This window comes from Oncorhynchus nerka, linkage group LG4 (genome assembly GCF_034236695.1).
Source record: "Oncorhynchus nerka isolate Pitt River linkage group LG4, Oner_Uvic_2.0, whole genome shotgun sequence".
In the NCBI taxonomy this organism is placed as follows: domain Eukaryota; kingdom Metazoa; phylum Chordata; class Actinopteri; order Salmoniformes; family Salmonidae; genus Oncorhynchus; species Oncorhynchus nerka.
In genome coordinates, this window is record NC_088399.1 from 70,898,579 (window position 1) to 70,912,593 (window position 14,015).

Genomic DNA, 14,015 nt, shown 5'->3' on the forward strand with positions numbered 1-14,015 from the left:
ACGACGACAACCCGTGTGTCAGTGTCTCAGTGCAGGAGTGTGTGTGTGTTTCTTCCAGGGGAAAGCTCCAAGGGTGTTCCTACTTGTCTCCATGTTCTCTTTCTCCTGCCTTCTCTGTACGGGATAAAGGAACCAACAGCTCTGACAGCTCTATTCCAGAGAGGAAGAGTTTCCTCCTCACATTTTCATCTCGATGACAGACTCTTTTCCTCTCAAATGAACTTTTATAAAGAACTCATTTGTCACTTGTGGTGTTTTTCTCAGTTAACTGTTATAATAACAGGCCAAATTCCCTGTGTTCAATTTCTATCAGGGGTGTCTGTTCTACACTCCACTGCCTGATGTTGCAAATGCCCAGGGCTCAGACATGCAGAACACACCAGGGTCAAAGTTCAGAGAAAGACCAGGGCTGAAGCGTTACAGACTCCGCGATAGAAATGTACGGTCATTTCCGATTGATCAGACATTTGCCGTGTTTAACGTGAATGCAGTCTCCGATATATCGGAGCATTGTCTTTAAATTGAAATCATGCTGTAAAACTGAACTTCCATGATGTGGATTGAATAGAGTCCGAGCCTGTTCCCAGATCTGTTTGTGTTGTATAGCCAACTCCTTTTTGGCCAATGGCAAGACAGAACAAACAGATGTAGGACCAGGGAGACATGGTAAGAGTATTCAGTGACGAGCGTGGGGTAATGCATAACAATCCTGTCAGATAAACGAGCCTAGTCCCCAAAAGGCAATGCAATGCAATACAATAATACCTCAAACTTCTCAATCTGACAGCCTGGCCCTCAGCTGCCTGCTCAGCCAAAACACACAGAATACAACTCATACAAGACAGGCAACAGCCATCTCTTTTCACCCCTCTTTCCAATGATACAGGAAACCCCTCATGAGACATTATGGATGACATGCAGGCGTAACTAATGTATGGATGGCTACGAGGGCAGAGGGGATTCCGTTTCCCATGTTAACGTTGAGGGGGTGGGAACAGAACAGAACAAGGAAGTGTTTGTGTGTCTTAGGGCCTTGGTGTCAGACTGATGAGATCATAGAAATGGAAAGAATAGAATATTTCTATTGAAGGGACGCCCACAGTGCATGACACAGTAGGAGAGAGAGGAGACTTAAGCAGATTTAAAGCCACAGCTAATTTGTGTTTCAACAAACAGCAACCCTAAAATGATTTTAAGCTGAGGGATGGGGTATGTCAGTGGGTATACCATTAATTAAAATGACAATTAAACAGCTATACATTTAGCAGATTGCACCTTTAATGCTTCTGCTAAGTCGTACAGAGACGGACCCTTTCACCTGCTTGCCCTGCATGTCTGTGTCTGTCTGTAACCTGTAACGTATTAGATACTTAGATAGAGGAAGAAGGAGATAACACCAATGTTTCCATTTTGTATCTTTTTTTATTATTTGAAAAAGAAATACCCTGACCCTGGATCGAGAAATGTACAGTAACCTGGGTGAAAAAGATCCAAAAACAGTTATTTAATTTACAAAGTAAGCTACTTTAAGATGTTGATTGGTGTTTCAGGCACTTAGAATCACAAAAGTCTGTTTTGTTTTCTTCACGCTACACAAAAATTGTATTATTTGGTCCTTACATCTTCAAATGAAAAGATCAGTTGAAACCACAGTCAGAACAGAATTCAGATTTCTGGTTTCTTATATTTCCTTTTATGGATCCAAATACACTTAAAGTCCCTCATCGCGACTGGGAAGCTGAAAAGTTATTCCATCACATTTCAACCGTTTTCCACACATCAAAATAGACCACCAGTCTTCACCATACATATAACAAAGAAGCCAACGCTTCAGAAAAAAAAGCTAACAAAACATCATAACAACGTCTCAAATCAGATTTACAGCAGTATTCATTGATATAACTTAGTGGGAATGGTTGCAGTTGAAGATTTGGCAAAAAAATACAATTCAATACAAATGTTTCCTTTTTTTTTGGTCCTCATTGGACTTTGTCCTCAAGTCTCCCACAAGATGTAATTTTGCTACAGGTGGACTGAGCAAAGCACTCTATCAAACTGCTCAGCTCACATTACCATGAGACAGAGGTGTGTCTCAAATGGCACCCTATTCCCTATATAGTTTCCTGGTCATGTAAAGTACTGCACTATATAGGGAATAGGGTACCATTTGAGACTAAAACAGAGAAACTAGAAGCTTAAAAAACACAACATACAACACAGTCCTCTTACACAGATCCACATCACTCAGCTGCAAGGAAGCCATGTTCTGTGGTAAGAGTTACTATAAGAGTTACTCATGGGCGACTGGACCCGCGCTATGTAGTAGTTACTGAAGTTGACGTCCCTGACGTAAGGCGCCGGCTGGTAGTAACAGGTGATATTAGCCAGGGCCGGGATGGCGTTCTGCTCTGCCATGGCCCGTAGCGCCAGCGCCGAGATCAGTGCCAGCGTCTGGCGGCGCTCATGGCCCATCAGGCACACGGTGCTCTCGTCCACCACATGCCGCAGCGTCACCAGGCAGTCATAGCGCTTGTCCTCCATGCCGTTGAAGTGGTTCTGGAGATACGCTTCCAGCTTACGCTGCTGCTCGCCAATGTCCGGGAAGTCGATGAAGAAACGAGAGCACATGTAGCGTTGCAGCAGCTTCATATGAGCCTCTGAGTCCGGTTTAAACCCCCTCACTAGCAGGTGGCAGTACTTCAGCAGTCCTCCGCCCCGGATCTCCTCAGGGCTGTGCGTGGCTATGGTCCTGGTGCGGAGGTGTCCCAGGGCCTCCTGGAAGTCCCCGTACATGCTCTCTCCGACCACGGTGGGGTGGAAGCTCTCAGACATGGACATGGCCGTCTCTGAGCAGCGGTCAAACAGCAGCAGTGAGTCCAGACCGATCTGGAACGAGTCCACGCTGAACTCAAACTGCCTCCGCAGAGAGTCCACAAACTTCAGCTCCACGTTCTTCCCCGTGTTGTTGGAGAGGGAGATCAGGCTCCAGCGGTCTGTGTCGTTGCACACCTTCACCAGCTTCTGGACGTAGGCCTCTTTGAGGGTCATGGGCGAGACACGGCTGAGCCCCGGAGGTAGGAAGTCCACCAGGCTGTCCAGGACCACATCTTTGACCACACGAAAGGTCTTGTCATCAGTCAGGTTTAGGCCAAAGATAAGGTCCAGGTCCTTGTAGCCCAGGCCGGTGTCCTGGTGGAGCACATAGCTGGCTGCTGAACCGTTCAGCTTCACATCTCGGACCACCACACCACGCTCCTGCAGACGCGCCCGAACCACCTGCACAGAAGAGAGAGAGAAACATGGGTTAGGGATCTGAGAGGTATTATTAGTACACTTTATTGTCAATTTTCTTTTCTGATCAAATACGTATTTTTTTGTTGTTGCTTTCAAGTGATCTGATAGAGCAGGGGTGTCAAACTCATTCCATGGTTTTTGTTTTTTTCCTTTTAATTTTAAGACCTAGACAACCAAGTGAGGAGAGTTCCAGCCTAATCAGTGACCTTAACTGATCAATCAAGTACAAGGGTGGAGTGAAAACCTGCAGACACATGGCCCTCCATGACACCTGAGCGATATCTATGAATGATCTGCGGCCGAGATATGTTTGTGATCTAAGAGAGAGATATCCATACAAACTAAGGTGATTCATTCAAAGAACTATGCACTGAAAATGCATGCCATTGCAAGTTGAGACATAGCTTTCATGGTCACTGCCACTTTTTTAAAAATGGTAATATTTACATTTCAATCAAGGAATGGTTCACCTTGCTTTCAGCGAATGCTCATAACAGTAAAGATAAAATACTAGCATCCAATAATTTGTTGTGTGGATGAGAATAGAGAGCAACTCAGGGGGGCGTAAAGAGGAACCAAACAGTTAATGGGTCGTTCCACGAAAATAGTTCCTTTTGCGTCCCTTTGATATTTTAAGTAGATATTGTGCACCAATATTGCATTTTAAAAGCCTGTTATATTAAATGAAGTTCCTTTTTAATAGAGACCACATTGAGAAGTAAATAAATCAGATTTTATATATGAATAAAGGCTTCCTAAAGGGCCAAAATGCAGCATTTTGACATGTCCCTCCGTCAACCCTGTGTCACTTCTAGGATGATTTCAACCCACTAACCCCCCCCCCCAAAAGCAATAGTTATTTTGTTGCTTGAAAAAGTCATGTCTGAAGATGATTATTTATTTCATGTGATTAGTGATTCATTTACGTCTGTCCCTCATTTTAAGGTCAACCCTGTTATGTGAACTGAACTCTCATTTTAATATGGTGAAACTATTCCTTTTTAATGATTATTTTTTCAAAAGAAACACTGAACATCTAATAGTCAAGTCATAGTGTAAAAGCAGGTGAGCTGGTTCTACTCTTTTGTCCCCTTTTCTAGTGTTTTGTGGTGGAAAACTGAGCAGGTCGAGCATAACATGTCAAACCTGTTACCCATAGATACACGGGCTAGAAATGTTTTAGCATTTGAGGGATTTAAGGCTGATTTAAGATGAAATTGTCAACCCTGTCACTTTGCTATAGAATTTTTTAAATTTGAACTCTTGAGATGGGAAAGCATGTTTTTTATTAAGTTGAACATGTGCTCTTTATGACAGAATATTACAATTAGGTGAAATCAAGTTACACTTCTAAAAAGGCACTGAATTAGTGGGAACGACCCAAATAAAGACAAGCAACAACGTGGAAAAGCAAATGTGATCATTACTATCAAAAGATTGTGAGAAGAGTTTCTGTTTTATTTGCAATGCACAGCCTTTTAATTTGTTCACATACTCCTATTGCCGTTCTTAAAAGACAAAGATGTCTGTCTTTTTCCTCACGCAGAGAGATACAGCCTCTGATTGTAATGCATGGAGAATCAGAGATTTTTCTGTGGAACACAGCAAGCCAGTGCATGTCTTTTGTCTCTAACTTCTGGAGGAAACCCAGCTGACCTGGAGGTTATCGAAAAGAAACATTACACATCTGTGAGACATAGACAAATGGGGTTGGCTTGTGAACTTATAAACTCTGGTATGATTGCGCCATACTGAAAACATATTTTCCCTATTTGGTAATATAAACAGCATACTGTACTTGGTAAAGAAATGGTTCATGAGCTTATTGCGTCCCAGAACAGAACCATCTGGGGTGGATCCTGGAGTTCAGGGAAGCTGAAGGCAACGGACACTCCAACGAGGAAAACAAGAAACTGGGACAATACTTAACAGGCCTGACCAGGGTTACCAAGTACACACACTTGGTATCTTTATCCAGACACTCATCCAAGTATTCAACCAGGTATCTGGTATCTAGTCTGTATATGTACACAACCACATACAATCTATTTCCATTTCCAGGTCGGATCAAGTTCACCATTTAAGCATAAGATAGACATAACAACATAAGCTACCCACTCTCTTTACTATTAAAATACCTATTTTATGCAGTTGTTGTCCACAACTTTGCTACAGTGCCACCATTTCATTACAAAGTGGATATCTGTATCAGTCACCACCCACAATGAAATATGGTTTTAACCAGCTCAAGATGGGGCGGCAGGGTAGCCTAGTGGTTAGAGCGTTGGACTAGTTACCGAAAGGTTGCAAGTTCATATCCCCAAGCTGACAAGGTACAAACAAATATGTCGTTCTGCCCCTGAACAAGGCAGTTAACCCACTGTTCCTAGGCTGTTATTGAAAATAAGAATTTGTTCTTAACCGACTTGCCTAGTTAAATAAAGGTAAATAAAAAGATAGGAATGCCCTCAGTACTATGCTGCCTGATTCACACTGATTGAATCAATGTTGTTTCCACGTCATTTCAATGAATAGATGTTGAATTGATGTCTGTACCAAGTGGGGAGCCTATACATTTGTTTCGGGAACACACATGCAAACAAAGTTGTGCCTGAGGAATTAGGTTATGTTGGCTTCACCACCATGCCAGGAAAGGAGTGTCCTGCCGAGTCTCTGACTTAACATAGCTAGATCCCCCATTCATGGATTTAGGTTACGGCCTCCTCCCTACCAACCTATAAACAAAGACAGACCAAAAAAACAGGCAAATTGAGACATGCATAATATGTGCTGTCTCCCTCTCTGCCAAAACTCTTGCAAAATCCTTCCTGTCCTTTAATTGTAGCTTCCTTTACCCAGACCCAGAAACACACAGTGGTGTGATTGAAGAATATTAATATGGTCCATGGCTACTGACAGGGTTCCAAGGGAAGGGGTAGTGGTACTCACAATGAAAAATGACACCACCATGAAAAGGTCTATTGAGGAAAAGGTTCAGAACGTAAACGAAAGGTTAAGAAATAATGAATGTTGAGTTTCAAAGCCAATCCTTTTAAGGGGCGGAATTAACAGAGAATTGAGTAAGCAATAAAAGCAGTTTATGGAACCCTACTGTGTTCCAGTGAGCAAAGCAATCTGTTTCTATTGGTAACCCGACCTCCGGACAGATGGTCACTAATAAAAACATCCAGAATATTAAAGGCTTCTTCCTTCTTTCTGTGGAAACAAACACCAGAATATATATGAATCATTTCCCAGAGTCCTCGTGGAATAATCAATGATTCATAGAAACTGGAATATATGCTTCAATGAACCCATATGCATATGTACGTATTTTGGAATTAGGTTTGACTAAGCTAAAATCAGTATTCATAATAATAAACAGTAATAACCGCCTTACCAAACATAGGGTTGGGTATCAGGTATCAACCCATGATGATACCATTAAGATAGTTATACATACTGCTAGCCTGAAACAAACAATGAGGAAATAATTGTCCTTAATATGGGCTGTGTGATATGCTACTGCGTCCAATGACAAGTAGGTCTAACTGAATGGAATAGGTCTAACTGAATGGAATAGGTCTAACTGAATGGAATAGGTCAACCTGAATGGAATAGGTCAACCTGAATGGAATAGGTCTAACTGAATGGAATAGGTCAACCTGAATGGAATAGGTCTAACTGAATGGAATAGGTCAACCTGAATGGAATAGGTCTAACTGAATGGAATAGGTCAACTGAATGGAATAGGTCTAACTGAATGGAATAGGTCTAACTGAATGGAATAGGTCTAACTGAATGGAATAGGTCAACCTGAATGGAATAGGTCAACCTGAATGGAATAGGTCTAACTGAATGGAATAGGTCTAACTGAATGGAATAGGTCTAACTGAATGGAATAGGTCAACCTGAATGGAATAGGTCAACCTGAATGGAATAGGTCTAACTGAATGGAATAGGTCAACCTGAATGGAATAGGTCTAACTGAATGGAATAGGTCTAACTGAATGGAATAGGTCAACCTGAATGGAATAGGTCTAACTGAATGGAATAGGTCTAACTGAATGGAATAGGTCAATCTGAATGCCTCCAGGTGTAATGCATTACATGGTTATAATGACTTGTAAGACTTACATTAAGCACGTACGACCCACTGATAATGTCTTATAACACAAAAGGGTCTCCAAAAGTAAGAAGTAACGCCCTTTCTTCTACCTCTCCAAAAGTAAGCCATTCCATTCCCGCGTTACGCAACAAGCACCGGGTGAAGTTGAGCTAAGGGGGGACACTTCCTCTCGAAGTCGACCAGGAGAAGCTAGAGACGTATAAAGAAAGCCACAAACTGACCAGACGGTGTGGTGTTGACAATGTCTTGGCGACATGTTATGTACAGACTCTTTGCATTCCTACTCCAGTCTGTCGGGTTTCCTCTAGTAATCCATTTACCTCAGTCTGTGTGTCTCCTAAATAGCACCCTATTCCCTACGTAGTGCACTATATAGGGAATAGGCTGCCATTTGGAACTTAACTTCAGTCTGACTGCAGCCTGAATGTGTTTTATTATTTTAGTGGGAAAACAGAGTCAAAAACAGCCATTAGCCAGCTAAACCCCATGGTCCCCTAGACACCAGTTAGAGCACTGCCTGGCCTGGACAGAAAGTCACAGAAAGACCCAGCCAAGCCAAGTAAATGGCATCAGTAAATGAATGAGATGTTCAGTAGTCTATGACCCTGGCATCCGGTCCAGTCAGCCCTGAAGGCAAGCAGAGACAGCCCAGCCCAGTCATACTATACTCAGGGTACTGTCAGTAGGCTAGCAGGAACAGATGATGGGGTTTTCCTCAGAGGTGAATTTGTTGCCTTGCTGTGGGTGGTCACGACAACTGAACCAGCATTCATTTATAAAACTAGACTGGTGATACGGTATTTATTACCATAAAACTAGACTGATGATAATGCATTTATTATCATAAAACTAGCCTGGTGATACAGTACTCATGAATAAAACTAGACTGGTGATACAGTACTCATTAATAACACTAGAAAGGTGATACAGTACTCATTAATAAAACTAGACTGGTGATACAGTACTCATTAATAAAACTAGACTGGTGATACAGTACTCATTAATATAACTAGGCTGGTGATACAGTACTCATTAATAAAACTAGACTGGTGATACAGTACTCATAACACTAGACTGGTGATACAGTACTCATTAATAAAACTAGACTGGTGATACAGTACTCATCAATAAAACTTGACTGGTGATACAGTACTCATCAATAAAACTTGACTGGTGATACAGTACTCATTAATAAAACTAGACTGGTGATACAGTACTCATCAATAAAACTTGACTGGTGATACAGTACTCATTAATAAAACTAGACTGGTGATACAGTACTCATCAATAAAACTTGACTGGTGATACATTACTCATTAATAAAACTAGACTGGTGATACAGTACTCATTAATAAAACTAGACTGGTGATACAGTACTCATTAATAAAACTAGACTGGTGATACAGTACTCATCAATAAAACTTGACTGGTGATACAGTACTCATTAATAACACTAGACTGGTGATACAGTACTCATTAATAACACTAGACTGGTGATACAGTACTCATTAATAACACTAGACTGGTGATACAGTACTCATTAATACAACTAGACTGGTGATACAGTACTCATAAAACTAGACTGATGATATGGCATTTATTATCATAAAACTAGACTGATGATACAGTACTCATTAATAAAACTAGACTGGTGATACAGTACTCATTAATAACACTAGAAAGGTGATACAGTACTCATTAATAAAACTAGACTGGTGATACAGTACTCATTAATAAAACTAGACTGATGATATGGCATTTATTATCATAAAACTAGACTGGTGATACAGTACTCATTAATAAAACTAGACTGGTGATACAGTACTCATTAATACAACTAGACTGGTGATACAGTACTCATTAATAACACTAGACTGGTGATACAGTACTCATTAATAAAACTAGACTGGTGATACAGTACTCATTAATAAAACTAGACTGGTGATACAGTACTCGTTAATAAAACTAGACTGGTGATACAGTACTCATTAATAAAACTAGACTGGTGATACATTACTCATTAATAAAACTAGACTGGTGATACAGTACTCATTAATAAAACTAGACTGGTGATACAGTACTCATTAATAACACTAGACTGGTGATACAGTACTCATTAATACAACTAGACTGGTGATACAGTACTCATTAATAAAACTAGACTGGTGATACAGTACTCATTAATAAAACTAGACTGGTGATACAGTACTCGTTAATAAAACTAGACTGGTGATACAGTACTCATTAATAAAACTAGACTGGTGATACATTACTCATTAATAAAACTAGACTGGTGATACAGTACTCATTAATAAAACTAGACTGGTGATACAGTACTCATTAATAAAACTAGACTGGTGATACAGTACTCATTAATAACACTAGAAAGGTGATACAGTACTCATTAATAAAACTAGACTGGTGATACAGTACTCATTAATAAAACTAGACTGATGATATGGCATTTATTATCATAAAACTAGACTGGTGATACAGTACTCATTAATAAAACTAGACTGGTGATACAGTACTCATTAATACAACTAGACTGGTGATACAGTACCCATTAATAACACTAGACTGGTGATACAGTACTCATTAATAAAACTAGACTGGTGATACAGTACTCATTAATAAAACTAGACTGGTGATACAGTACTCATTAATAAAACTAGACTGGTGATACAGTACTCATTAATAAAACTAGACTGGTGATATGGCATTTATTATCATAAAACTAGACTGATGATACAGTACTCATTAATAAAACTAGACTGGTGATACAGTACTCATTAATAAAACTAGACTGGTGATACAGTACTCATTAATAAAACTAGACTGGTGATACAGTACTCATTAATAAAACTAGACTGGTGATACAGTACTCATTAATAAAACTAGACTGATGATACAGTACTCATTAATAAAACTAGACTGGTGATACAGTACTCATTAATAAAACTAGACTGATGATATGGCATTTATTGGGGATGCAGGTAGCCTAGTGGTTAGAGCGTTGGGCCAGAAACTGAAAGTTTGCTGGATCGAATTCCCGAGCTGACAAGATAAAAATCTGTTGTTCTGCCCCTGAACAAGGCAGTTAACCCACTGTTAATAGGCCGTCATTGTAAATAAGAATTTATTATTAACTGTTTTGCCTAGTTAAATTGAAAAAAAATATTCTACCTCATAGAGAGAGAGAATGTTGAGTTCAGTTGGCATTTCCCTGCAATGGCCTCCTTGAAAGCCAGCAACAGGAATGCACACGCCTATATGTAGAAGACTAACAGAGCTATACACTGTAGTGTAAGCCCAAAATATGTTCCTTTCCTGTTACTCTGTGGAGACGTGTGGTGTCATCATGTCGTTCAGTCTCACCAACAATAGACCGACAGAGGAGTTAGTTTACAATCTGGCAGGGCCCACAACAGAACCAGGTGACTGGGCTAGTATTGTGGTGTGTGAGTGTGTGAGTATGTGAGTGTTTAGGGTCTACTCATACCATGTCAACCTTGTCAAGAGTCCTGACCCTCTAAGGCCCCTGTTACTCGAGTGCCTGACTAACTAATCCAGTTTCCCCATCCTGCCCCAGAAATGGAAGCCATCGCCGCCACCCAGGAAAGTAGAGCTCACTTCCAGTAAGCTCACAATGGTGAAACAAGAGCAGGGATGAAGAAACAACAAACAAAAACGAAACCAGATCTTACTCAGGCTTTGCCCTACTGTGCACTCAGTCAGTCTCTATTGTATTCTACTCTATTCTAGAATCTACACCCTGAATTAGATGCGAGCAAACCTGGAAAAAGTGTGTTCCCTTTTCTTGGGTGGCCAAGCCAAGTAAAACAGGTTAGCCCCCTAGCTCTACCTCTACCACCCTACTGTTAACATGAGGTAATATCTGATCTGACACACTAAAACACATTCAATGTCTGGATATGTAATCTCAGCTGTATAACACCACTGGGTAGGCCTACTGGCTAGTGTGTGTGTGTCACAGGAGGCTGCGGCTCATAATAATGTCTGAAAACGGAGCAAATGGAAACCATTTGTTTGATGCATTTGATACCATTCCACCTTCTGCACCAACCATTACCACAAATCTGTCCTCCCCAATTAAAAAATACTCATACTCAACAACAAAAAACCTGTCACCAACCCCCTGTGGTGTGTGTGTGTGTGTGTGTGTGTGTGTGTGTGTGTGTGTGTGTGTGTGTGTGTGTGTGTGTGTGTGTGTGTGTGTGTGTGTGTGTGTGTGTGCGTGTGTGTAGGCCTATTGTATAGTTCCTCAGAGCTGTCAACCCAATGTTGGCTTATCTACCCACAATCCACTGCCCTAAATGAAGTGTGATATTTCTCGTGTGCACTAAATCACCAACAGTGAGACTTTTCTTTGACACCTCCCATTGCTCAGACACACACAGACACACACAGACACACACAGCCACACACGGACACACACAGACACACACGGACACACACAGACACACACACAACAATATGGAGCCGGACAATAAACAGATGTTATCCAGATGACAGAGTTTCAGTGAACAGGCCCCTATTGAGAGCCCTGTGGAACACCTGGAAGAACACATTTCTGGTTGTATGAAGACATTTCTTATTTAGGCCCTGGCTTGGATCAGTTGGTTTTCCAGGTAGGGGAGAGAGAGGAAGGGAACATGTTACTGGAGATATGCACTAATGCTTACTGCCGATGGTATGGAGCTGCATGGCCAGCCAGAGCCCACTGTAGACTTTTCCAGCCAGGGGATTTTCTCTGATGAACAGCATGGATAGAGCATACATCCTTCACATAGGTCTGCTCTATTAATACAGATCACAAGCATTCGTTTCATCAATGAAAGAGACTGGAGAGGAATCTTTTACATTCTCAAAGTCTCTGTACTCCGCCAATTATAATTCAATGTACTTTACTGTCTCTCCCTGTGTACAAGTTGTATGGTTTCCTTGACCAATGAAATGTCTGGTGGCAGAAGCATTGGAATGAGAAAGTGGAACATGTCAGTTAAACCATTAGATCATCTGCTCCTGGAGATCTCCTCCTGTCTGTGGAAGTGAATGTAAATAACATTACTGTTACTCATGAGGATTCATAAGTCATGATTCACTGCAATGGGTGGATATTCAAATGTAGGCTACCAAGGCACCCCAGTATATTTCCAAGACCTTGAGTAGGCTATTGCAACAATTCACTATATGAGCATGCCAACACCACTGGCAAATAATCATATTCACAGATGTTATCTGACCTGATATTGAAGAATATTGGTGCTTTTTATCCTCAGCCACAGTGCTGAGAAATGAGACTGGTCTAGATTATGATATTACACAAAGATGACATGGTTAGCATTGGAATAATCACAAAATACACTGCTTTCCTTACACTTTTCTTAGCCTACCTATCAAATTCGACTTCAATGTACTGTGAGTGTGCGTGTGTAGCCTACCTGAGTAAAAGTGTGCAAGCGTTCGTGCGTTTAAAAAAATAGATTTCATGCACATTCCTGAGTTGGCTATTCATTCACTAAAGCACTTCATGATCAGACTGAATTAGATACATATTGAACTATTTAAAATAAGGTAAAATAACAGCCATGTGAGATGAGTTTGGCTAGACAAAAGTATCGTTTCCCAATATCGGGCTGCATGCGCTCCAGAACTCCCCAGACCAAAGCCGTTATCTCACCTGCACTATCTGCCTAGGCTGTACAGAGAGCGTCGGGAAGTTTCCGCGTCCGTGAATAGGGACGCTCTCTCCGAGAATAGAGTCCAACCTCTGCACCTGCTCCCAAGACAACACACAGAACCGCCGACTCTGCTCCGACTCATCCCCGGAGGACATGACGATGGGATTTGGAAAAGTAGTCAATTCTTTGGTAGTTTAGTTGATGTAGGCTATTATGGACAGTACCAAAGCAATTGCCAAAATAAGTGTTTATTTTGAAGTTGGAATGAAACTTGAAATCGACAAGAAATCAAACTAAATCGCTCCTGTTGCGCTTCTCAGATTCACTTAGAACAGAAGTTTCTAAACAATCTAGGCTGAAGATCCGAGAGAGTTCTGCACATGCAAATCATAGACCCGTAAACTGAACTGTGTGGCATCTCCAAAATTCTCCTGCGCTGTGACACACTTCTAGCTGTAATCCAGCTAGAGGCATTTTGACGGGTTTAAAAAAAATGGGATTAACATAAACGTCCTGATTGGCTGTTCGGCAGGTTTATGAAGACCTACCTCAAGACACAGAAGACTACAAGCGGCCATGCGCACATACCCACTTCCCTTGCGTCAGCAGAGACCAGCCTGTTGCTGTCATTGGATACTTCAGCCACATTTAGTATACACATTAGAGGGCTATTTACACGGTCTATTGGCTAAACATATCTTCTGTTCTGTAGAGTGAGTAGACATGTAATAGACTAATAATAATAATAATAATAATAACAACAACAACAATTGAATCATAAGAACAACATTTTATTTAACTGTCTACTCTAGAATGATAGAGTTAGGGCTCTATTCAGTCAGTAGCGCTGAAGATCCGCTTTATAGCGCGATTGACAATTAAAGGCA

The 14,015-nt window shown here is 41.0% G+C and overlaps 1 protein-coding gene across 1 annotated transcript; it reads right to left on the reverse strand.

Annotated features, from left to right (window-relative positions):
* Positions 1-1,402: 1,402 nt before the first annotated feature.
* Positions 1,403-13,615, reverse strand: LOC115128538 (terminal nucleotidyltransferase 5A-like). The gene is made up of 2 exons (XM_029658453.2): positions 13,128-13,615; positions 1,403-3,276 (listed from the first exon to the last, which is right to left on the reverse strand). Exons 1-2 carry the CDS (start codon positions 13,281-13,283, stop codon positions 2,245-2,247), a joined length of 1,188 nt encoding a protein of 395 aa, XP_029514313.1. The 5' UTR covers positions 13,284-13,615; the 3' UTR covers positions 1,403-2,244.
* Between the last annotated feature and the right edge of the window lie 400 nt (positions 13,616-14,015).